This window comes from Giraffa tippelskirchi, chromosome 13 (assembly GCF_054371585.1).
Source record: "Giraffa tippelskirchi isolate mGirTip1 chromosome 13, T2T-mGirTip1v1.2.pri, whole genome shotgun sequence".
Classification (NCBI taxonomy): domain Eukaryota; kingdom Metazoa; phylum Chordata; class Mammalia; order Artiodactyla; family Giraffidae; genus Giraffa; species Giraffa tippelskirchi.
In genome coordinates, this window is record NC_137287.1 from 51,627,396 (window position 1) to 51,650,767 (window position 23,372).

The 23,372-nt window shown below is 46.8% G+C and overlaps 1 protein-coding gene across 9 annotated transcripts in view; it reads left to right on the forward strand.

Moving 5' to 3' along the window:
• Positions 1–23,372, forward strand: part of KIF16B (kinesin family member 16B) — a 394,203-nt gene that overhangs the window by 199,672 nt on the left and 171,159 nt on the right. For 4 of the 9 annotated variants that reach the window (XM_081556493.1, XM_081556495.1, XM_081556497.1 and 1 more), the window contains 5 exons: positions 6,103–6,156; positions 7,825–9,105; positions 12,500–12,652; positions 14,743–14,839; positions 15,547–15,597. In XM_081556493.1, coding sequence (XP_081412619.1) covers positions 6,103–6,156; positions 7,825–9,105; positions 12,500–12,652; positions 14,743–14,839; positions 15,547–15,597 — 1,636 coding nt within the window. Of the gene's footprint in view, positions 1–5,701; positions 5,735–6,102; positions 6,157–7,824; positions 9,106–12,499; positions 12,653–14,742; positions 14,840–15,546; positions 15,598–16,911; positions 19,174–23,372 lie in introns of those variants that run through there. The other 5 variants (XM_081556494.1, XM_081556490.1, XM_081556492.1 and 2 more) reach the window with 3 other exon arrangements.

Genomic DNA, 23,372 nt, shown 5'->3' on the forward strand with positions numbered 1-23,372 from the left:
TAACACGTGGTTCTGGCTGTCTTTATTAGAGCAGGTTATGGCACTATTACGAGAAATAAGCTGCAAAGAAACTCACTTAAAATGCTTATGGTATCAAATTTTACTATTTTTTTTAAAGCAATCTTTGTTTCTTTGAGCACTTACCATTTGCAATACAGAAGGCTTAAGACTGGCTTCTGGGAAATCTTTACCAGTACTTTGTAGACCAAGGATTTGAAAGTTCATTAGAAAACCACTTCCAAAGTACTGGGGATACTTTTATTATAAACTTCGACGTCTACCTTAAAGGGGTTTAATTTCACACCTTCCTAGATCAAATTGCATTGTGCAATTGATGTAAGCTCTTGGAATTACAGTTGTATGAAATCACTCTGCTATAGGGTTAACATAATTTGAAGGGGAAAGGGGGAGTCTGGGAGTGATTGATGTGGCAGTTTCAATTGTCTCTACAAGTAGCTTTCTCATGCTAGTTTGCATGAACCCTGATGCGCGTAGGAACGACTGCTGGGCCTCTCTAGGCAGAGTCTAGTCTGGAAGAATGACCAGGTTCTTCTTTCATGCCTTTCCCTTTGCCTCCCTTGGGGTAGCATCTGGTTTCTGCTCAGCCTTTAAAGAAAATCTTGAATGACAAGGTTCTCAAGGTCAGGGAGACAGTTGGATGGGACCTGCACAAACTCTCATACCCAAATCCAAACTTTATCTTTAATCTTCAGATCCCTTAATCTCTGTGGGATTTGCTTTCTGTACGGTGATTTGAGACTGGCTGGAAGGGAGTTCCCAAGGGTGGAAGGGTGGTGAGAAGATTGGCCGTTCTGGGCTAAACCGTTACAGGACCCACTGTGGTTGTGGTCAAAATCTAGTCCCTTGTAAGGATGTGGGAGAAGGGAACCTTCTGCACTGGTTCTTTCCAGCACCTTTCCATTTGCCCCTTACCAGACTCTGGACTGAGTCCAAACATCTCGGCAACAGAGCAGAGATTCTTTCAAAAATGACACATACTTGATCAGAACCAGCTGCATAATTTGTAGAGCTCAGTGCATAATGAAATGTAGTATTGAGAATTTCAGGATGGTGATAGCAGAGTATCACATGAGTGCAGGCTCCTGGGCCCCTTCACAGACTGACCACCCATGAGGTCATGCCTGGATTTGATGATAACCTGAAAGTCACATAGGAAAAAGCCAGGCCTCCCCATTGACCAAGAACTTTTCCCTTACCTGTTCTCGTACCTCCTGTTGGGGCTGCCTCCCCTTTGGCTCATTTCCCTCGTGGGGTGAGAGCTCCCTCCTGGTCTGAGCTCAGCATCCACGCCCCACCCACCGCCTGCAGCTGCCACTCAAGTGTTGACTGGGCTCCAGTGGCCACTTTCCTCCTTTCAGAAAGTGAAATGAGAGGTATCAAACTCATCATCACTGATTTTAAAACTAAAATTTTTCTTTTTTTCCTTGTTCTTTTTTGATAATCACAGTCTCACTTTCAGTGTAATGGTGCGAATAGAGAAATTCCCACCCCCTTGTGTTTTCATTGTCAGTAATAACAGGGATATAATTTGCAAGATGTGCAGTGATGTCTCCAAATGCTAGATGTCTTTTAATGCACAAAAGAGGTCATGTCTCATCAGACAGATTGTATGCTGTGTCTTTTTGTGGGCCCTAACATGGTGTGTGTACTTCCAACTGTCATTTAAAAACGCTAAAAACAGCTGCAAAAATTATATCCTTTTGTGATTTTCCTTTTAATTATAACATTTAGGAAATTAGCATTTGGCGCCAAGATAATTCCAGTAAAGCAAGATAGTGAATTACACTTATTTAAAATGAAGCCGTATTAAAGTACAATTACAGTAGATAGTCTTTCCTTGATATTAACACACATTTATATTTTACAGTCCATTGAGGTTTTGCTCTTTGAAATAATTATCATTGATTATGGAAAAAGGTGCATTTTAAAGTATGATTAGTAAATATGTAATATTTAATAGAAGCTAAACAGTACCAACAACAGCTGATAACCACCTCATATTTAAAAGATAGTTCCTGACTTTGTAATTATGACTCTCTCTACAGACTGTTTAGAAGTTTAAGACTGAGCATCTTTAACTCTTAATTTCGAGGAAATGGAAATCGTTATTTATCAAGGGGATCTTCTCTCTCTCTCTGTCTGTCTTGGACCGTTCATCTTCAGCCTGGAGGGCCCCTCCTTCTCCGCTGGGTGCTGCCATGTCTGTGGTCTTCCAGTCCACCACGAGCGTGGCCACCACTGGGCTCTTTCTTGTCTCTGGGGATCACATATGGGAAGCAGATTTGAGCACCTACTGTGTACAGGCGCTCTGCAGATATTTCATGTGTACTGTCTCATTCCACACCTGTGTCCTGGTTGACCTCATCCATCTTCTGCTCCATTCCCGCCTGGCTGCTGGTGAATCGCAAGTCTGTGTCTCCATCCTTGAGAAGGGTCCAAGTGCCAGATCTTTGTTTGTATTCCCCCTGCCTGCCAGACAGCTCAGTTTGGTTGACCCTGGAATCATTAGATTCAGTACTTGTAAAACTGAGCTTCCTTTCTTGAAGGCAGAATAGAGACAAACTGTGGCCTCTGGAGTCAGTTGATTCTGCCGTTTACTGGAGACATGGCACTTCTCGCGTGTGAAGTGGGGGAAAGATGGCGCCTCCCTCACAGGGCCATGGTGAGAGACACCGGTGAGGACTGACTCTTCTGTGGGTGCTGAGCACCCCCCTCACCTGCACCACCGTGAGAACAGCCACGGCCGCCCCTGCTGCTTCTCCCCTTCCCCGCTGGGCTTCGCCTTCTCTCAGGTCACATACGAGAGGTAGACTTGCAGACCTACTATGCGCAGGCACTCTGCAGATGTTTCCTATGAACTGTCCTGTTTGATGGGATGGGTGTTTGTCTCCTTTGAGGGAAGGCCTGTTATTTTCTTCTAAGTCTGTGAAAATTAAGCACCCAAGGTTAAATAACTCATGCTTAGCCTCACGACCACTAGCATTTGTATTCAGACCAACTGACCTTTCAGCACAACTTCTTGGCTGTAATGCTCTCCCTCCCCACCCACTGTGTGACCCTGCTAGAAACTGTCTTTGATTCTTTCTTTCCCATCACAACTCCTGACACAATGCAGCCCATTACCAGGTTCTGTCACCTTGACGATGGTATATCAGAAGATATCAGCGCTTCTTTATCCCAGTTATGTTGGGTCCTGCCTCAGTCATCTCTTGTATCCATGATGACACTGGCCTCCTGATCTGTTTCTTGGCTTGTCCTCTCACCTATTGTCTGTGGGCTCTCCAACAACCCTGTTCCAAGACACTTTTCTGCCACTGTCTTTAGGGTCAAGTTCAGAGTCCTTAATACAACTTCTAAGGCCCTGCACCCTGCAGCTTCTGTAGTCCCTTTGAACTTTGGATCTTGCCACCCTCCACGTGCCCACCACCGCCCTCCCCCAGGAAGCCAAGATCTGGCTTTATGGAGCTTTTCTTGAGTTTCTTCATCGTCTCGAGGAAAACTGTCATAGCCTAGGTGGAAGTTCCCTTGAGAGTCTTGTCTTGATTCTAAATCCTGCCAAATTCTGAGATCTGCACCTGCTCCGTTTGTTATGTGTAACACTGTCCTTCCTCACTCTGGCTCGTGACTCACTGGGTGCACTTCCCGTTTTTATTCCAAGCCCCGTGAGGGCAGGGGCCACAGCTCCCTTCTCAGGTACTGTATCCCCTGTGCCTTGCACAGCACCTGGCACTGGGCTCAGTAGCATACATAGGTGCTGAGTGTCAACCTGAAGAAGATACCAAAACTCACATGTTATGACCCTTGGAGCCCACCAGTTACCAGCAGTTGTAGAGCTTAGCACAGATTTTAGTACCAAATTGGTTCAAGCCCTCCCTCTGCTACTTGCCTGCTCCAAGCCTAAGTATCCTGGCTTATAAAATGAGGATGAGACCTGCAGAGGTTAGAGAACAAAGTGAGAACATAGTTAGAGAACATAGCATGTCAGTGCCTCCCAGTACCTGCGAGTTGTGAACTGTCCTGTGATAGGGTTTTTTTTTTTTTTTTTTTTGCTACACCGCAGGGCACGTGGAATCTTAGTTCAACAACCAGGGATCAAACCCATGCCCCCTGCTCTGTAAGGACAGGCTCTTAACCTCTGAAACTCCAGGAAAGTTCCTAAGTCCTGTGATAGGTTTTCATTTGAACCTCTCAGAGCAGCATATGGCTTATGACCATTCTTCTGTGACATTGTCAGAGGAGAGCCATGTTGTCTGCTGATGGTCACATTGAGCCAGTGTTCACAGAAAATAAAAATTGAGAATAAAGACAATTCAAGGAAAATCCTCAGGTTTTGAAAGTGTTTTAGCCAGTGATTTTTATTTATTTTTTTTGACTCTACCTCTAAGAAGACTAAACTGTACCGAAGTCTCATACTAGGAATCATTCCCTAGGATCTGTTTACCATTATATAAAGAGAATGATCATATATGAACTTTAATGAAGCCCTGCATCTACTTAGTGTAATGGCATGTAGATAAGGCTTGGGAATTGGCAAATACTCTTCATATAGATTTATGATTGATTTCTTATGGATGGCAGTACCTATAATCTACAGATCATTTTCATTTGACAGAAAAATAAACATAACCCTTAATGATAAGTTTCAATGATGGATTTAATATTTTCATTATGCATCATAAACTGGAAGCATTGCTCATAAAATGAATGAATTAGCATGTTTTGGAAGCAGGCTGTTGTAGGTTCAAGTCCTGGTTCCTCAGTGTCTTACCCTCCTGATCTTGGACAAGTTCTTTCACATCTGTGAGCTCTGGGCTCCTGATATGTTAATGAGTTTATGCTGTGTGCTGTCTTCAGGATTTGCTGGAAGGCGGAGTAAGCAAACATGTAAACCGCTCAGCACAGCACTCAGTTTTGCTCCCAACCCCCCACCCCCCCACCGCTGTCCCTGAGACATCTTACTCAGTTGTAACCCAAATTCAGTTGGTAACAGATCTGTTTGAAATTTCATTAGCTCATCGTAAAGGTAACTGTTGCCAACCTGGATTTGCATGTTATCCAAGGAAAACAGTTGACAATGAATTTTTCCATGGTGTGGCTTTTTGGCTGTATCTGCCATCCCCCACAACAGGAAAAGGTGTAAGTTTAACATTTGCAGTTCATACTGTTTAAAGGGTATAGTGCAACCTTGAAGTAATTCAATCTAGTATTTGAGAAGAAATCAACTTTTGTTATCCATATTTTAATGAGTTTTAAATTGCCCAGTGACTTAGCTCCCTTTATTTTGCTACCAGTGTGGTCAATCTTTTCATCATCTCTGTAGCCCCCAGGAGCTGCTGTATCATATAATTACTGATTACAGGAGGATCTTGAGAAACCTACGTACAGTAGAACTGTCTGTAAAGTAGTAAAAGTATAAATTTGACTTTTGTGGGCAGTTATTATTGGCACTCAGTTATTATTAGCATTATAATTATCCTGGGAAGTGTGCAAAACCTAACAGCCACCTCTTTGGAGTATTTGCTTGAAGAAGTGGTTGGGAAATGTGATATGTATGAAAAGACGTTTCAATTTGTGCATGACAATTGGCTATTAAGTATCTTACTGCTTTTCTTGTGATGTTTCCCCAGTTAATTCTCTTCTTAATTGATGTCTGTGCTCTCTTTCTCTACCTCCCCGGCAGTTTTTTCCCTATAAAAGGACCCATTTGTCTAAGGTAGAGATTCTTCATTTTTTTGTACTAATCCGTGGCTAAACTGCATGGGGTCGGCATGCTTCTCATTTAGAAGTCTTCTTTAACTCTGCCTCTTCCATATAGTGGAAGTGTTTCCACTAGATGGACTTGCATATAGTGTTTTTTGTTTACTTTTCTTCAAGTGAAGTATGTTCCTTCTTGGCCTGAATTCAAGCACCCCAAAGTATGTCTAATTTCTAATCATAGTTATAGAGCAGAGAATATATTTTAAACTTGCTAATCCACAATGATTAAAAATCATGCTTGACAAACTGATGCTCTTTGGAGAGAAAGAAAGAGGAGAAAAGCACTTTCAGAAAAGTAACTCGTTTTCCATTTGATTTTATTAGACTTGAATTTGAGCGGCAACAGCGTGAAGAGCTTGAGAAATTAGAAAGTAAAAGGTAAGCCGTGTGGTATGGAGTCTCATTAACACCACATAGTGGGTGGGTGCCTGTATTGATGTCCTAGACTGACTTCACCTGCGTCTGTGTTGTTACCCTCTGGCTCAGTGTCCATCATTTACACATCTTATGATTGTAACTCATTTCTTGTTAGCTGGTTAATTTTACTTTATGTTTGAATTTTTAATTGTTTTTAATTACTAATTTTTTTTTTTTTTTGGCCGTGCCATACGGCACGTGGGATCTTACTTCCCAGACCAGGGATTGAACCTGTGTCCCCTGCATTGGATGTGCAGAGTCTTACCCATTGGGCCACCAGGACAGTCTCAATGTTTGAATTTTTAAAAATAATTCATCTTCAAACACTTGTGAGAGGGAATAGAGTCAGTAGGCAAATTTAATACACTCGTTAAATGTAATACACCAAATAATAGATATATTTAAATTTAACTAAAAAGTATATCTTCCTTAGTAATATCCCAAGTTTTAAAAAAGCCAAAAGAATGGCAGTTGCTCTTCTTATGCCTTCTCAGTTTTTAAACATCTTTCCTTATGATTGATTGGCCATTTGTATAACCTCTACTCCACCTCTGCATGTTCTCAGCTCCCTTTTCTTTTGGAGTGTGTCTGTGTGTTCATGCACAGGTGTGCGCCCATGTGTGTGTGTTTACTTAATTGATTTGGAGAGGGTTTTTTAATATGTTCTGAATATAATTCTTTGAAAAACTTTTTTTTCCCTGTTCTGTATAACAAGCCAAGAAATGAACCAATGACAGATACTAGCATAGAAAGTAAGGCCACAGAAAATCTGTACCCTGGATATTTATTTCCTAGAACGTTGAGTCTGGAGGTTACAGATGAATTCGTTTAGCTTCCAGAATCATGTAAGATAGGGCTTGGGTGGGTCAGGAGAGAGACCTTGCACCCACACTCTGACATGCCCTGTGCTCTTGCTCTAGAGGCCATCCCTCCCAACCTTGAAACACTGAGTTAGCACCCAGTGGGGACCCTTTGCTCTCCCAGACACATGACACATAGCCCCTGGAATCATGCATTTAAGTATTCTAATGGAGGTTGCCATTATTTTCAATGTTATGCATTAATAAACTAATATTTTGGGTCATTTGGTGATTGCCATTTGTCCTAAACTAGTGATTAAATGCTCAACAGCATGTAGTTATTTGACCTGGAACAATGAAATGTTGATTATCTTGACTTTGATATTTGACCCCAATGAGTTCAGGACAGCATAAGCATTTTTATTTAATGTCATTTTGTCACCAAATTTCCACTGAGTTTTAGCCACCAGGCTGAATAAAATTATTCACATTTAAATTTAAATTGGGCACGGCTCTTTCTCTTTGAGCTCAGGGGTCTTTTAAAATTATATCATGCATAACACATTATGCTTATAGGCACTACAAAGAAATGATATCAGAGGCTGCTCGAAGAGATTAAGCAAATGATATGTTGGACAGTTACAGAGTAAAAAAATTAAACAGCAGGCCACTGGATATTAAAAGGAAAGTGCTGTTCTCTCTTTTTTTTAATTTTAGTGAAGGATGTGCAGTGTAAGTCCATTTCCAGGACGTATCAGTTCAGGGAGAAGTCAGAGCAGCATGTGAAGCTAGCGATCAAATAACGACCCGTCACCGCTTTGCGTTTCAGAAAACTCATAGAAGAGATGGAGCAGAAGCAGAAGTCCGACAAGGCGGAGCTGGAGCGGATGCAACAGGAGGTGGAGACACAGCGCCAGGAGACGGAGATGGCGCAGCAGCAGATCCGCAAGCAGGAGGAGAGCCTCAAACGGCGCAGCTCCCACCTGGAGAGCACGCTCAAGGACCTGCTGGCCGAGAAGGAGCGCTTTGAGGAGGCGAGGCAGCGGGAGCATCAGGAGACGGAGCTGCAGAAGAAGAAACAGGAAGAGGAACGCTTCCTGCGTGTCCAGGAGGAGCTCCAGCGCCTGCAGGAACTCAACAGCCACGAGAAGGCCGAGAAGGTTCAGATATTTCAGGAGTTGGAACGACTCAAGAGGGAAAAGGAGGAGCAGTACGCCAAGCTGGAGCAGGAGAAGCAGCGGCTAGAGGAGCAGGAGCAGGAGCAGGTCCTACGCGTGGCGCAGCTGGAGGCGCAGCTCCGCGCGAAGCAGCAGCTGCTCTGGCCGCCGCGGCACGGGGAGGCGCAGCGCGCAGCCGAGGAGCGCCGGCACCTGGAGGGCATCCGCGCCGCCCTTCTGCGCGCCAGGGAGGCCGGGGCCGAGGGAGGCGGTGACGGCCCGGAGCTCGAGCAGGCGCAGCTGCGTTTCTTAGAGTTCAAGCGAAGGCAGCTGGCCACACTGGCCAACTTGGAGAAGGACCTGGTGCAGCAGAAGGACCTCCTGAAAAGGGAAGTGGAGGAGGACCGGGAAATCCTCCACGAGCGCTTACCATCTGGTAGCCAGGAAGAATTGTGGGGGTCGGAAAAGGAGGAGGAGGGTGGCGCGGACGTCCTCTGGGCAGCCGGAGAGGTGGAGTGGACGAGGCCGGCGGAGGGCAGGCTGCAGTGTAAGAAGCGTCAGCTCCAGGATCTCCTGCAGCAGCACTTGCCCAGGCTGTTGGAGGAGAAGCAGAGAGTCCGTGAGATCCTCGACCGAGGTCCTCTCGGGCTGGACAACACTCTGTACCTAGTGGAGAAAGAGATGGAAGAAAAGGAAGAGAAGCTCGCGCAGTACCAGGCCAGCGCCAGCCAGCTGCAGAAGCTGCAGGCCACCTTCGAGTTCACGGCCAACGTGGCCCGGCAAGAGGAGAAAGTGAGGCAAAAGGAGAAGGAGATCCTGGAGTCCCGAGAGCAGCAGCAGCGTGAGGCGCTGGAGCGCGCGGTGTCCCGGCTGGAGAGGAGGCACTCCGCCCTGCAGAGGCGCTGCGCCCGGGAGCAGGCCGGGCAAGAAGCCCTGGAGAAGGACCGGGAGAGGTGAGCGCTGCCCAGGGAGCGCCTGCCCTGCCTTCCGGGCCCCCGGGCATTAGGTTAATGGCTTGGTTTCTCGCCCTGAGTGCTCTATCTCTGACTGATACATCAGTGAACGCTAAGCCTTATTTTCTTTTTCCTTAGAATCCTTGTTTTAGAATCACCATCCTAAAGTTGAAAAAAACCAAAAATCAAGTCCTAGTCTGTTACCTCAGTGACCTCTGATCGTGTGTGTAATCTTTTAATAAACACAGGATACTGAAAAGTCTTCCAGCCCGATTCTCCACCCCCCCCCCGTTCTTTTTTCTTATCTCCCCCGCCCCCTTCCTCCCTCTCTTCTCCCCACACCTCAACATCTCCGTGAGGATGAGCAGCACTTACTCTGGTGAGGGAGTGCTCCTGAGTTCACAGGTGTGTAGACACCAATTTCCATACCTGGCAGCAGACTGAAAAGCAGTCCTCCCCCCAACCGTGGGGGTTCTTAGTGTTTGATGGGAGACTTCAGGATTCTGAATTAAAAAATAAAGCTCTCCAGATGTTCTGAACACAGGTCTCTCCAGGCTCATTTGGTGATGATTTACTGATACTACTTTGGAGGTTGTGAACTAGGAGCCAGCGCTGTTTTCATGGTAAAGGAAGAGTGTTTCTCTTCCACCACCTCGTTCCTGTCACCATACTTCCTGGAGGTAGGACCTCCAAACAAATAAATACACAAACTGGAGTATCCTTTTTTTGCTAACCCTGTAGGTGTGATGCCAAGACTCTCAGCGAGACTGGCAGCCACCTGGTTTGCAAATGTCTACAGATTTGGTGTTCTGGAAGGGGCCTTTGTCCCCTGCCCAGCCCCTTCCTGCCCTGCTTGCCGTGGACAGGCTCTTCCATCTTGGGGCCGCAGTGTTTGTCCTTACCCTTGTGAGGAGGACATGGACCTTTTCTTTAGTAATCCCAGACCCTTTGGTCTATTGGGATCTTAACTGAAGCCCCGGTACAGGGGACTGGAAGGCTCCCTGCTTCCCTGGAAGTCCTCCCCCTGCCTCCCACACCTTCCTAGGGGCTGCAGCAGAAGCCACCTGCTGGCTTCTCAGAGCCCAGCTTGACACTGGCAGAGGCTTGGGATCCATGCTGGTGACAAGGCAAGACCTACCGTGAGGTGTTGCTGGAGCTCTGGGCCATCATCAGGGTCAGGACAGCCTCCTTTCAAACCATCTGCTTAAATGATTCTCTTTACAGTGACAGATGAAACAATTTAAAACCACAATGCTGTGACTTCAGAGAAGTAGGTCTGAGGTTTAAGAAAAAAATTGTAAGTATGTTATGTAAATGAAATTGCTGGACAAAGCTCCAGCCCCAGGAAATGTAAAGAAGAGGAGGGCCTGCTCTCAATTTGTGTCCTGTGCTTCACAGTGAGAAAGCAGCGGGGCTTGGAGCCTGCCGTCCCTGGCTTCTGTCAGCCGGCCTCGCTCCCTAGCCATTTAGTATTAATACTCCATTGTAGCGGATACACTTTACTGATCTCCCAATGTCAGCATTTCTCCGGAAGCTGTGCAAAGGAGGCTTTTAGCTTCGTGTGTTTTGATGGAGTAGATTTTGCAAAGCCCTGATTGAGTGCGGCAGATTCTCAGTGCTTTGCTGTGGCTGTGACGGTCCGGTAGCATTCTGGGGGTCTTGGTTTTGTGTCTTATTATTTCTCTGGGCTCTCCCAACTGAGCCAGGGCCCAACGTGCACCCTGACCTGACCACTTGTGAATTTCCAAAGTGCAAAATACTAAATTCACACGGAGCCAGATTGGACCAACACTGCACTGCATTTGTCTTTCTCTGCCAGCTTGCTTTATGAGCTAGGTTTAATCCATTCTTAGTCTTTCCCCCTCGATGGTTATAACCACAGGGGACAAGTGTCAGGCACTTGGAAAGTGGCAGGGTTGCCTCTCCACCAGCTCATGGCTCCTTTGACCTCCTGTCTGCTGACCACAGAGTTGCTGCCAGGCAGACCAGTTTTTCACGTGAGCTGCGAGACTTTCCTTGAGACTCACTGCTGTCCCTTGCCACCCATTAAATCCTGCTCAGCCTTCAGAGCCCCACCAGAGCCTCTTTGCTCTGGTGGAGCAAAGTGGAGTCCTTCCCACTGCCCAGCCCTGAAGGATGACTTTGCACAACTTCATGGGCATCATCTTAATTATAAACCTTGGCCACCACCTACTTGAATCGGCTCTTTTTCCTTACCATCTCTGAGATTCTATGTGGACCTTGTTCCCTGGATCTCTGCCTCCAGCTGGGTGCTGACATCCCTCCCCTGTGCTCACTCCCTTTTCCTTTGAAAATGCTGTGTGCTCTGCAGGCTGGCACTTGGTAATCAGTAGGCAGATGAACGGCTTAGTTAAGCTGGGCATTGCCTCCTGTAGAACCCAGAAGCACCTACTATGGTGATCCCATAATCATATGTCCAAGAACCAAGAACTTGGCTTTCACGATCAGAATAGAGCAGTCAGATTGCTACTTGTGACATGAGAGCTGGCAGTGTTGTAGCATGTCAGCATCTGAAGCCAGAATCTCTGAATTTTGGGCCTGAAGGAATTTGGAGAGACTAGTTCCTCTCTCATTTGATACACTAAGACATGGAGATCCAGGTCTCATAACAGGGAGTGGGCTAGTGTTCCTTAGGACACACTGACTGGCAAGCTTGGCTCTGTGGCCTGATGGCCCTGAATTCAGTCAGGCCTGGGCCAGTGGGAGACCAGCCTCATACATACTTGACCTTACATTAGCTGTATCGTTTGCCTTTGGAAATAAATGTTTGCTTCCAGAGCTTATGGTTTGTATTAATTTCTGTAGGTACTCAGCCTGTTTTCCTAGGTCTCTGTCACCTATTTCCTGGTTTTCGTGGCTTAGTCCCTTTGTTTCTGCCCCTGGAATACCGTTCACTGTCATCTCCAAATGCCAAATTCCCACTGGCCTGTGTGGACTCAATTTAGAACTGCCTTGACCTTGAAGGTTCTTGTAGTTTGGCGATTTTAAAAGATTCTTTAAAACAAAAATCTCTTTTGTCAAATAGACATCCTTGTTGGGATATGATGTATAGTCCACGATCAACTGTTTTGTTGAAGCCAGGGTCGGGGCTCAGAATTCTGCACTTGTACCTCTGAGGATTTACTGGGCACAGTGGGAATACCTTTGCCCTTGATGTAGAACTCTCTCTAACTTCTGGATGTCTGTGGCATTTGTCCTGAAACCCTCTTGTGGCTTGTTACCACCTTATACGTTGTCGTATAGGTCTGCAGTACCTCTTCTACCAGAAGGTAAAGCTCCTTGTGCAGTTTTTGTCTGGATCTCCTGTGTTTCTAGGCAAGAAGCTCAGAAGACACTGTTAATGAGTGAATTCACAAAACTTCCATCTTTGTAGGTTAGAACATGAGATCCAGCAGTTGAAGCTGAAGATCTGTGAGGTCGATGGTGTTCAAAAAGGGCATCGTGGGACCTTAGAGGGAAAGCCTACTGCTTCCAGCTTACCATCCAGTGCAGAAAAATCTCACCCGGTCCCTCTGATGGATGCGAGGTACTGGACAGCACACTGATGCAAGGCCTATTTCTGACGTGATTTGATGACTCAGGGTACCCTGTATTGGCCAGTTTGCATGTGAAGGGCTCTATACAAGATGATGAACAGTACTTGTCCCCAAGAAATATTTGTCTTGATCAGCTGCTGCCTGGCCCCTGGTGGGGTGAGATGTTCTTTAAAGGGCTCAAGACCGGATACTTGGCCAGTCAAATCAAGAATGCTGGTGCAAGTAGTTGGTGTAAGAAGGTAGAATTGTTCGAAGGTTCAGGGAGGGACTTCCCTGGTGGTCCAGTGGTTAAGAATCTGCCTTGCAATGCAGGGGACGTTTGCTCACTCCTTGGGGAACTAAGATCTCACATGCCATGGAGCAACTGAGCCCACATGCCACAACTGGGGAATCTGTGCCACAGTGAAAGATCCCAAGTGATGTCAGGAAGATCCCACATGCCACAAATAAGACCCAGTGCAACCAAATAAATAAATATTTAAAGAAGAAAAAAAGCTTCCGGAGAACCAGAAAGGAGTGATGCCAGGCCAGGTCGAGAGGAACAAAGTAGAGTTAATTGGATTGTACCAAGAAGGCTTGTGCTGACCGATAATTTACAGAAGTCATTGATTACAAATAGCTACCACAGAGACTGTACCTGTATATTCAGAATGACCATGAATAGCACGCATACATATCTGATGTTACTGTAGAAAAGTGATTTTCGACTTGGATGGCATCATGAGTTGATCTGTGGCTTGGCGCCTTCAGCTAAATTGACCTATTCATTTTTTGCCTGTAAGAAAATTGACTGTTTTCCTCACCCCATCTATGCCATGGGGACATTTCAAACTGGGCTGTCCTGAGCCCTGGGTACTAGGAGATAGCTATTCAGATACCAAAATGTACTCAGAATGGCACGTACCTCTGAAGTCCTTTAAACCTAGGTTGTCATCCTCTGTGGCACTTAAAATTTAAGTAAAGGGTCAGGGAGAGAATTTGTTTGTAGGAGGCCTTGGCTCATATTCAGTTGCATATGATTTTCTTTACTGAAATACTGAAATGTATTCTGTTATCCTTGCACCATTCTTTTGGGCTATTTTACCTATAATATTAATCTCTTTACCCAGCATATCAGAAAGTCATTGAGCCACGGTCAGTAGTAGAGAAATGTTTCTAGAATTATTTGTAGATGTAGATGAAACCAGATTTTTAATTTTTTAGTGTGCTAAGATGTAAATATACAAAACAGTTCATTTAAAACAATCTGTGTAATTCAGTGTTTGTAGACCTGGGGCCGGGAGCCTAGAACTGAGAAAGCCTTGCCTTTGGGCGGCCTGAGTCACTGGAAAGATTTTGATGGAACCCAAATCCTCTGTTCTCCCTGGTTCTTCTGGGTAGATGATTGTACTTTATGCAGTTTCCCCTATGTATTGTATAGAGTGCCAGATATTTGGTTGACAGCTGCCTCAAAAGTTAGCTGTTTCTGGCTTCCACTGTCTTGGCCCTTTGCCAGGCCTTTTGGAAGGTAGAGACCTGTAAAACGTAGTGTCTCACGGCCAGGTACAGCGACAAGACAGAGAAGGAATGAGGTGAGAGACAGTGTGCCATCCAGTGGGGAAGATCAGTGGAGACCGCACCCGCCTCTTTGTCTTTCCTTTAAATCCTCTGAAATGACTTTGTGTTTTGTGACAAATAATTATCACCAGTTTCTATGTGAGGAAACCAAGGCTCGGTGAGTGAAGTGCTGGGTCTCAGAGTCAGTCCTGAGACCATGGAGGGTCTCTGACTCTTCCTTGTCCTGCAGCAGGAGTTCTGCCCCGGACATCAGAGGGAATTTGGATGGGATAACTGAGTCTCCCTTCTGTTCCCAGGATTCAGAAATTTATCCAGGCCTCTCTTGTTGGAGGAAAACCCAAGATAGTGAATACGTGATGTCACATTTCTTAGAAAGAAGGCAAAGGTTGGAGGCTCTGAGTTAACTATGTTTAGCATTTGGAACAAGAAGGCTTCTGGTTGCCAAGGGTGTGGTGAAGCAAGGATCTTAGGATGCTCTGTGTGGTTAGAAAGGATCACAGACTCCCATCTCCTTGGCTTTCAGGATCAGTGCGTACATTGAAGAGGAAGTCCAGAGACGCCTTCAGGATCTGCACCATGTGGTTGCTGATGGCAGCAGTGAACCTGCGGACACCGTGAAGGTGAGCGAATGAGCTGGTGATCGGGCAGTCGTTTTCAAGATGACTTTTCATTAAGGAGCTGGGGGTGGTGATCTTTTATTTACAGTTTTTCAGTGAGAAAATTGAGATATAAAATGTTCCCGAATAATTAAATATTACTTGGGTGGAGCTTGTTTACAGCAGTCTTATTTCAGGAGTAACTTTATTTGAACATTTTGAACTTCTGGGGCAAATGCTTAAGTGAATATGAAGTTTCCTAAAATGTTTTATTTACTTCAGTTTACAAAAATTCTACACATAACACCTTTCTGTTCTCTCCAAAAATATAATCAATTTCGTAAGTATTTAATTCACTTGATAAATTATCCGAAGTAGAAATACAGTTTTACTTTTGAGAAGATACATACTTGTGACTTGTTGATTTTTATCAAAATGAAGTCATTTCCTTCCTATCCTACAAATTAAGAAGTATCCTAAGGAAATCTTGCCTTTAATGTTATGCTGCGAATTTTAAGGTTAGGAATAAATGGTTCAGTTCCATTTACAGGCAGATTGATCCATACAGTCACGTTTACCTTGGAAATATAAACTCTCAAGAAAGGTCATTGTTGAATGACAAGTATGTTTCTTTAGAATTTTGTTCTCATAAATATTCTAATCAAATCAGTTTTTTTCCCTCTATGTGAACATGTGTAATTTAATATAGAGGACTTTTATTTTCATTTCAGGATAATGAGAAACTCCACAATGGCACCATTCAACGTAAGCTAAAATATGAGGTAGGTAATGACTTTTCAGATTGATAGGGTCGCCTTAAATTACGGCATGCTTGTGTGATTAAATTTTCTTAATGTTTAGTTGCATAATTAGAATTTCGAAGTCCCAGTGAGATTAATGGCTAATAGGCAAGGCAGGCTATTATATGACTTAAAAATTAAACGGAATCCTGCCGGTTGCAAACTGCTCTGACTTTATTTGAATATGTGTAGCTGTGGTAGAGACCCTCTGCCCAGTTTTTCATTACTAACAGTATTCTTTCTCTTGGTCTGCATTTAAGAGGCTGAATTATATAATCAGAATCAGATAGGGGGTTTGGAAATGAACCCGAGTATTTCCCAATGTGTTAGGAACCCTGCCTGTTTATGGACCGTGCTGGCAGTGGCACAGAGGAAACACTCTCGGTTGGGTAGCTTATTTCTCCAGTGGCTTGTCAAACCAGGGTTTATTTGGGCATATGATTTGTAAGGCTTTTCTTGTATTTTCCTCCACTGAGGGACTTGTCCTTCTCATACAGTCCTAAGTTAAAAAGCCAAAAAAAAAGCAAAACTAGGATGTGGTAGAAATCTTACATCACTGAGCAGAGTGAGCAGCAGCGGGGTGGATGTCCTACAGGAGACGGACCATCTCACTTCCATCCAACCCATCCAGGAATAACACTGTCTTCCTCTGAATGTCCGACTCCTCAGGAGATGACCTTGTGAAGAAAAGGACGTTGCCGTTCACTTCTTTGTATCCACATGCCTAGCCTGTAGGAGGCTGGCCATGAGCCTTTTGTAGTGCTGGTTTGCGGATACCATAATGGTGCTCTAACCAGGGCAGATGTAAACGAAGGATTCCCATGAAACAGACCAAGGGGGCAGAGAAACAAACACACATGAGGTTGGAATACTTGTCAGTTTCTCATTCACATTAAGTATGCCCCCGGTTACGCTTACATTTTGGACATATACTCAAGGACTTATTTTCACAACTAAATTTGCCCCCTGGAAAACTGAATCAAAGACGTTAGGATTCTGGTTTTTTTTAGAGTAGAATATTAGACCAAGAAATGGATACTGTGGCTCAATCCCATCCAACATATTCCTATCAAAATACTTGGCAATTTATAAGCTATGAAATAACGGAAATTGATGCTCTGTGTGTGAATCAGATCCTCTATTCTGAAATCATGAGTCAATCAACACGAATGGCTTTGATTATCGATTGAACCTCTGCATTAATCCACATGATAAAACCAATGACTGCAGGAATTTTCATTCATGCAAAAAGAATTGCAAAAGATGCCCCAGCCCCCTTTCACCTGTTTTTGACAGAAGAGCTGTCCTGCCCCATTGCTGCCCAGAGACGCCCCTGACGCCCCTGGCCAAGAGGAGGGGGGGGCGGTGGACCAGAACCCCCACTGGAGCCTGCCCGTGACCCAGAGCATCCCAGGCCCCTCTGCCCACTGCTCAGCGCCAGGCTGGGGAGCAAACCAGTGGGGATCTCGGCCCTCGGAGCACGAGCCGTTACACAGCAGCAGTTGTAACAGAGACGACTCTCAACCAAAAAGCCTCGATCTCACTGAAACTTCTCCTCTTAGAGAAAGAAGCACCAACAGTGCGGGACATTTTCAGGGTGAGTCAGAAAACCTCAGTGAGCCTACGAGTCCTCAAGGTGGATCCAGCCTGGGGCTCACGTCCAGCTGGACTTGGCTGCAGCACACATCCCAGGAAGTGTCTGTGGACGGCAGGGGTGAGCAGACCTGGCGGAGCCAGCCCCTCTGCTTTGTTCTGTCTGAAAATGTCCCCCGGGACAGTGTCCACCCAGGGGCACTGGCCTCCAGGCTCCACTGGGAGGAGGCAGCAGCTGGAGCGGTGAGCTCTCCAGAGTCCCTGATGACTGTCGAGCCAGAGGGAAGCCGTGGGTTGGGGCTCTTTTACCAGTGGGTCTCAGACCTTTACAAAGATACCAGCAGCCACCTGCTGCGGGCAGGTGCAGAGGCCATCAGCCAAGCCCGGCTCATGGGCAGCCTGTGTGACCCCAGCCGGCTCGCCTCGCAGGCAGCAACCTTCCTCACGAGGCTGCCGATTCTGAAGCTGTCACCCCTGCACAGGCTCCTGGAGACAGGTGGGGCAGCAGCAGAAGCTCTTTCTCTCCCCAAGGAAGCTCAGGTTGGCAGCAGGGACGAGGCAGGGGCCATGGGGCGGGCAGGGAGCCTGGCGCCCTACCGAGCCCTGGGCCGGCCCGCTGGCCCCGCAGCCACCGAGTTTCCAGGCTCCTCACTGGGCTCTGTCTCCTGCCTGGAGCTGGAAGGTGCCAGAAGGGGCTCTGTGTTTATGCAGACCCTTGTGCGATTCCCAGACCAAATGGTGAAACTTCAAGAATGCCCCTTAACAGACTTCCTTGAGCTGGTGGCTGGTTCTTTACCAGAACTTTGGGGCAACACGGATATACCCCGAGGCATGTACTGGCTGGCTGTGGCCAACTGCGCGGAGCCGGCGCCCCAGCCTGCGTGCTTGCTCCTGTCCAGCTCCGCCCTGTACGCACTGGTTCTGGACCCCCCGGGCTCCGTGGGGGTGTTTCACGCCCTGCCCCTCTCTGGGCTCCAGGAGATTCAGGTTGGCTTCGGTGGGCAGAGCATTCGACTCCTGGGCTCTGCAGAGAGTCTGCTGCTCACCGTGTTTACTTACAACAAGAACCTCTGCCAGCAGATATGCTGGGACCTCCTGTGTGTCCTCGCGTCTGCATCTGAGGCCACCGCCTGCGCCGAGCATCCCTTGTTCCAAGAAGATCTGGTCCAGCTCTCCCTTGACTGGAAGGCAGAAATCCCTGACTTGGTTTTGGCAAACGGAGTCCGGTTATCATCCAGATTCCAGAATACCCTGGTGGACCTGATTTACTTCCTTCACGGGAACCTGGATGCCGGCGCCCCGTCTCTGGCAGAGGCTCAGCTCTTGCTCTACACGACGGTTAGAGTCGAGGGTGACTCCGGCCAAGGCCCCTGCCAGTCGCTTGTCCTTCTGAACACCCACGTGGCCCTGGTGAGGGAAAACCGTGTGTTCCATCCTCGCAGCCCCGCTCTGAGCTCACCGCCCCCAGGAACACGGTTTGATGTGGTCAGATGCCGAGCCTTAAGTGAATTCAGGTGCCTCATCATTCCAGAGACAAAGACATCATCCACCCTCGAACTCGTCTTCCTCCAAAAACTCAGACACCAGTCAGATTCAGGAAGCGGTGCCTCCCGGCACCCTCAGGAAGCCCGGAAGGTTCAGCCGTGCACCAGCACCTTGGATCTGGAGGGCGGCCGGGATGTGGGCCCTGAGGTCTGGAAACTGACCTTCAACTCTTGGGACGAGGCTCTGTGGCTGACCTCACACTTGACAAGGCTCTAGGGAGGAGACTTGTAACAGTACTCTGTATGGTTTCTTAGGCTGTTCATAGAATGAACACGATAAAAACCGCCCAGGGCTATGAATAGCTCCGTGTGGCTAATTGATTTGAAACTGGAAAAACGCAGACCTCTCTAAATAGGAAATGTAAAAATTTTAAATATCTCCACTGAAATAAAAACAAGCAATAGCTGAGCACTGATAAAATACCTTTATCACCACTGTGCCTCACTTTCCTGAACATCAGCCTTGTAAATTGGGTCCGCCTCGTTGTTTGTGAGGTGCTGGAAGCACGTATGGGTGTGTTGACTTGTGGTCGTGGACCTTGGCGTCTGTTGGTTTCTGCCGGACGCCGGCAGGCAGACGTATGCTGCCTGAACAGGTGTCTGGTCTGGCAGCTCCCTTCCCAGCATCCTCCATTGCCCGAGGCTAGGACAGCTCTGTCTCAGAGCCCGTTAGTGAAGGTTTCCATCAGCCTTCCCTGGGGGCCCCAAGGGTTTGAAGCACCTACCCCCTCCCATAACGGTGGGATGGAGGCAGGGCCATGCCCTGCCGGGTCTTCTGCAGGGCATCGCCTTTGTCGTCCTCCACTCAGACTTCCGACCCGTTCCTTTCCATCCTGTGGTTCAGTTCCTCCCTCGTCAGCTCAGTTTTGACTGTTCTTCTCCCTGGGCCTTGTGCCCCCACGTTGCAGTCCTTTCTCTGAGCTTCAGCGTTTCTCTCCTAGAAAGGCTCTTCAGCTCTGGGGTAAGTGTTTAGGCTGCTGCTGCTGTCTCATCAGATAGAGGCCGCTCTGAAGGCATCCGGCACTTGCCTGCCACCCCCCTGCTTTCTCTCGGCCTGCACATCCCTCTCAACTTCCCACCCCAGGGCCCTGCTGGCCCTGCTTCTGGGGAGAGTGCACGCCATGTCAGCCTGGGTCGGCTCCTCTCCTCTCCAGGTACCATCCAGCTGTCGTCCTCCTCCTCCATAGGCAGCTTAGAGCTGGCTCTTCAGAGCCTCTCCTCTGGTGGACCTCTTCCTGTCCACCCATCTCTGGCCAACATTCCTATGAGGAGGCGGGCTGCACATTTTGTGTTTATGTTTTCCAGCATCTGACCCCGGTTTGCTCTGCCTCTCTCCTCCCGTTCCTTGAGTTCAAGGGTTCTCCTGGCTTCCAGAGTCTTGGGAGGAATGAGGCCCCCTCCCCATCACCCTTTCTCTCTTTTGCTTCAGCTGGGATCATGGCAGCTGCTCTGCAGCGCATCCACAATGACTCGGCCTTTGTTTTAGCCTGGCCTGCAAGGGCCACTTTCTATTCCGGTCAGATCTTTGCATCGCATACAGTAGAAGTGATGTAGGCCCCACACTTCACTTCTGTTCCTCGTTGTTGAGTGGGCCAGTGCCAAGCTGATCCTTCCAGAGACTGACCCTCTGCCTCTGGCCAGGAAGCACAGCTCCTCCCTTTTCCCCATCAGAGCTGACTACAAGCTGCTGAACTTGCCCTGCGTTTCCAGCTTTGGTTTCCCTCTCCCCAGATTCTGGGGGAGGGAGAGGGGAGAGGCAGGAGCCAGGAGACTGTGTCAGGGTCCACACTGCTGGCTGCAGCCTGGCTGGTGGTGGCCAAGCGAGGTCTTCTATCTTTTTGGAGGAAGTAGAATGCATGTGTTTTTTCCTTTTCCCGTGGAGCTTGTTTTTAACCCTTCCATAACCCCTCCTCCCCAGCACACACAGACACACACTCGCTCTCACACGCACACACATATACACCTTTTTGCCTTGTACATGAAGACTTTCAAGTCTGTGATAAAGACATCATTAAAATTAGGTTGTTGACACGACTGAGTGACTGAGTAACAACAACTGATTAAGTGCTAAAAAAAAAAATGTTGTCTGCTTGGCTGGTGGATCTTCTATCACAGAAAAAACTTTCAAAATGAACGAGATTAGTCTTCTAATATCTTATCAATAATATTTCTCCTGATTTGAATTGAGTATTTTTTTGTATGTTATTATAAGAACAGAATGAATGATCATGAAGAGCAGGGAGAGTGGAATGTAAATGCCAGAGAAGGGCAGCATGGTTGGGAAGGAAACAGTACCTAAGCAGAGTGATACATATTAGACAGACAGACTTGCTCGTCCTCATAGGTAAAGAAGCAGAATTCTACCACGTTATAAATTATGTTCTTTAATATTGTCCATAGATGGAGCGTGCAGCGATGAGAGCATTGCATATAGATCATACTATCGGTTATGACAACAGTCTGCTCTATGAGCCACATAGCCTGAAAGGAGGGCTGCGACTACAAAACAGAAGCAACCTCTGGGCAATTCAGATTCCACCTGTCACTTCATTTCACCTAAGCATACATTTTACCTTGAGATCAAATGTGGTCCTGATTTGAGGATCTGATTTACCATCATGAAGTGACTGTTAAGAGTGTCAGGAGGTTGGGAGAAGGCAGTGGAGGGACGTGCGCACCCTTATCCTCCATGGCTTCGATCCTAGGGCCTCTCTCCCGCTCACAGGTTCCTTTTCCGGGATTCTGAGCCTGGGACGCTGCTGCAGCGGAGCAGGTATGGCAGCTTCAGCATCCAGACTGAGGTACCATCTTCTCAGTGGTAATGAGTTTCTGTATCAGAAAAAAAAAAAATAGGTTCATGCATACTTTATTATGTGGCACTTTGCATTGTCATAATGTAGGCATAAACACTTAACATTGCAGAGCTTGTTACTGTGTTCTAAACAATACCTCTTTGAGTCCTTTTGAAATAGCAGTTTCATCTGAATTTGATTAAAATCCATTTTGCTCACAGCTGCCTGTTGTGCAGACTTGTGGATGGCAGGGTGAATTTATTTAGTCTTTGTTGAAAAACACTTCAGTTTCTCTACCCATTCTCATTACTTTAAAAAAAAGTGTGCATGCATCCTTTGGAGAGAATGTTTATGCCTTCCAGCGGTAGTAATTACAGTAATTTTTATTTACATTCTTTTTCCTAGATGGATTAAAGTTCTGAATGATAACTAGATTAGAGCACTTTTGTTGATGCTTCTGAGATAGTCAAGTGGTCTTGTTGGGCAGAATAATTTCTAATGGGGTCGTTTTGCTGATTGAGTTACACAGCCTCCACTACTCACTTTTTAATTACTACTGCTTCCTTCCTTAACATACCTTTTGTGATGGATGTTTTATCAGTCAGCTATTGCCAAATGTCAGGCAACCCTCAAAATTTTAGTGACTTACAAAAAAGAAGGCTTTTATTTCTCACTAATAGTTTGTAGTTGAACTGAGGCATCTCTGCTGTAGGCCAGGGTCATCTGTAACTCAGCTAGGGTTGGTCTGTACCACCTGTCTCATTTGGGGGTCTATGTGGAAGGTGCAGTGGCCGTGAAGTTGATGACAGAAGCATGAAAGGACAACCATGCATCATGTCTGCCAGCATCCCGTTGGCCAACACAGGTCACACATCCAAGTCCAAAGCCAAGCGGCAAGGAAGAGTGCCCTCCATTCACCAAGCAGCCATGGCAAGAGTATCTTCCTCCTCTTCCTCCTCTGGCTACAAGAGAGAGAATCGGGGCCACACACAGATGGATTCGGTCGCGTTTCCTAAGGTTCTCTTGAAGATAAATTCAAATAAAACTTGCAGGACCTCTCCCTAATGGAAGTGTTGAGTCTCAGTCATCAGTTGAACTTATTTCCCAATTCAGTCTTTGCTTAACACCTCCATGGGCTGATCATTGCCTGCCTCTGAAGCAGTTTATTCACTGGGATCTGCTCTCACTGTTAGGGGCTTCCCTGGTGGCTCAGATGATAAAGACTCCACCTGTAGTGCAGGAGACCAGTTTCAATCCCTGGGTTGGGAAGATGCCCTGAGGAAGTGGATGGCTACCCACACCAGTATTCCTGCCTGGAGAATCCCATGGACGGAGGAGCCTGGCGGGTTACAATCCATGCGTTCACAAAGAGTCAGACACAACTGAGTGACTTTCACTTTTTCTCACTTTTAGACCATTCTTCCCATCAGTTCAGTTCAGTCGCTCAGTCGTGTCCCCTGGTGCAAAGCCCTTTGTCTTTTTGTAGTGCATTAACACATACTGCCTTGCTGGCTGGTTCTCAGTCTGCGGCAAGAGGAAAAAGACATTATTGTGCTTTATATGTTAATGGTACATGGTTGTTAGTTTGTCGACTTCAGTTCAGTTCAGTCGTTCAGTCATGTCCAACTCTTTGCGACCCCACGGATCGCAGCACGGCAGGCCTCCCTGTCCATCATCAACTCCCGGAGTTTACCCAAACCCATGTCCATGGAGTCGGTGATGCCATCCAACCATCTCATCCTCTGTTGTCCCCCTTCTCCTGCCCTCAATCCTTCCCAGCATTAGGGTCTTTTCCAGTGAGTCAACTCTTCGCATGAGGTGACCAAAG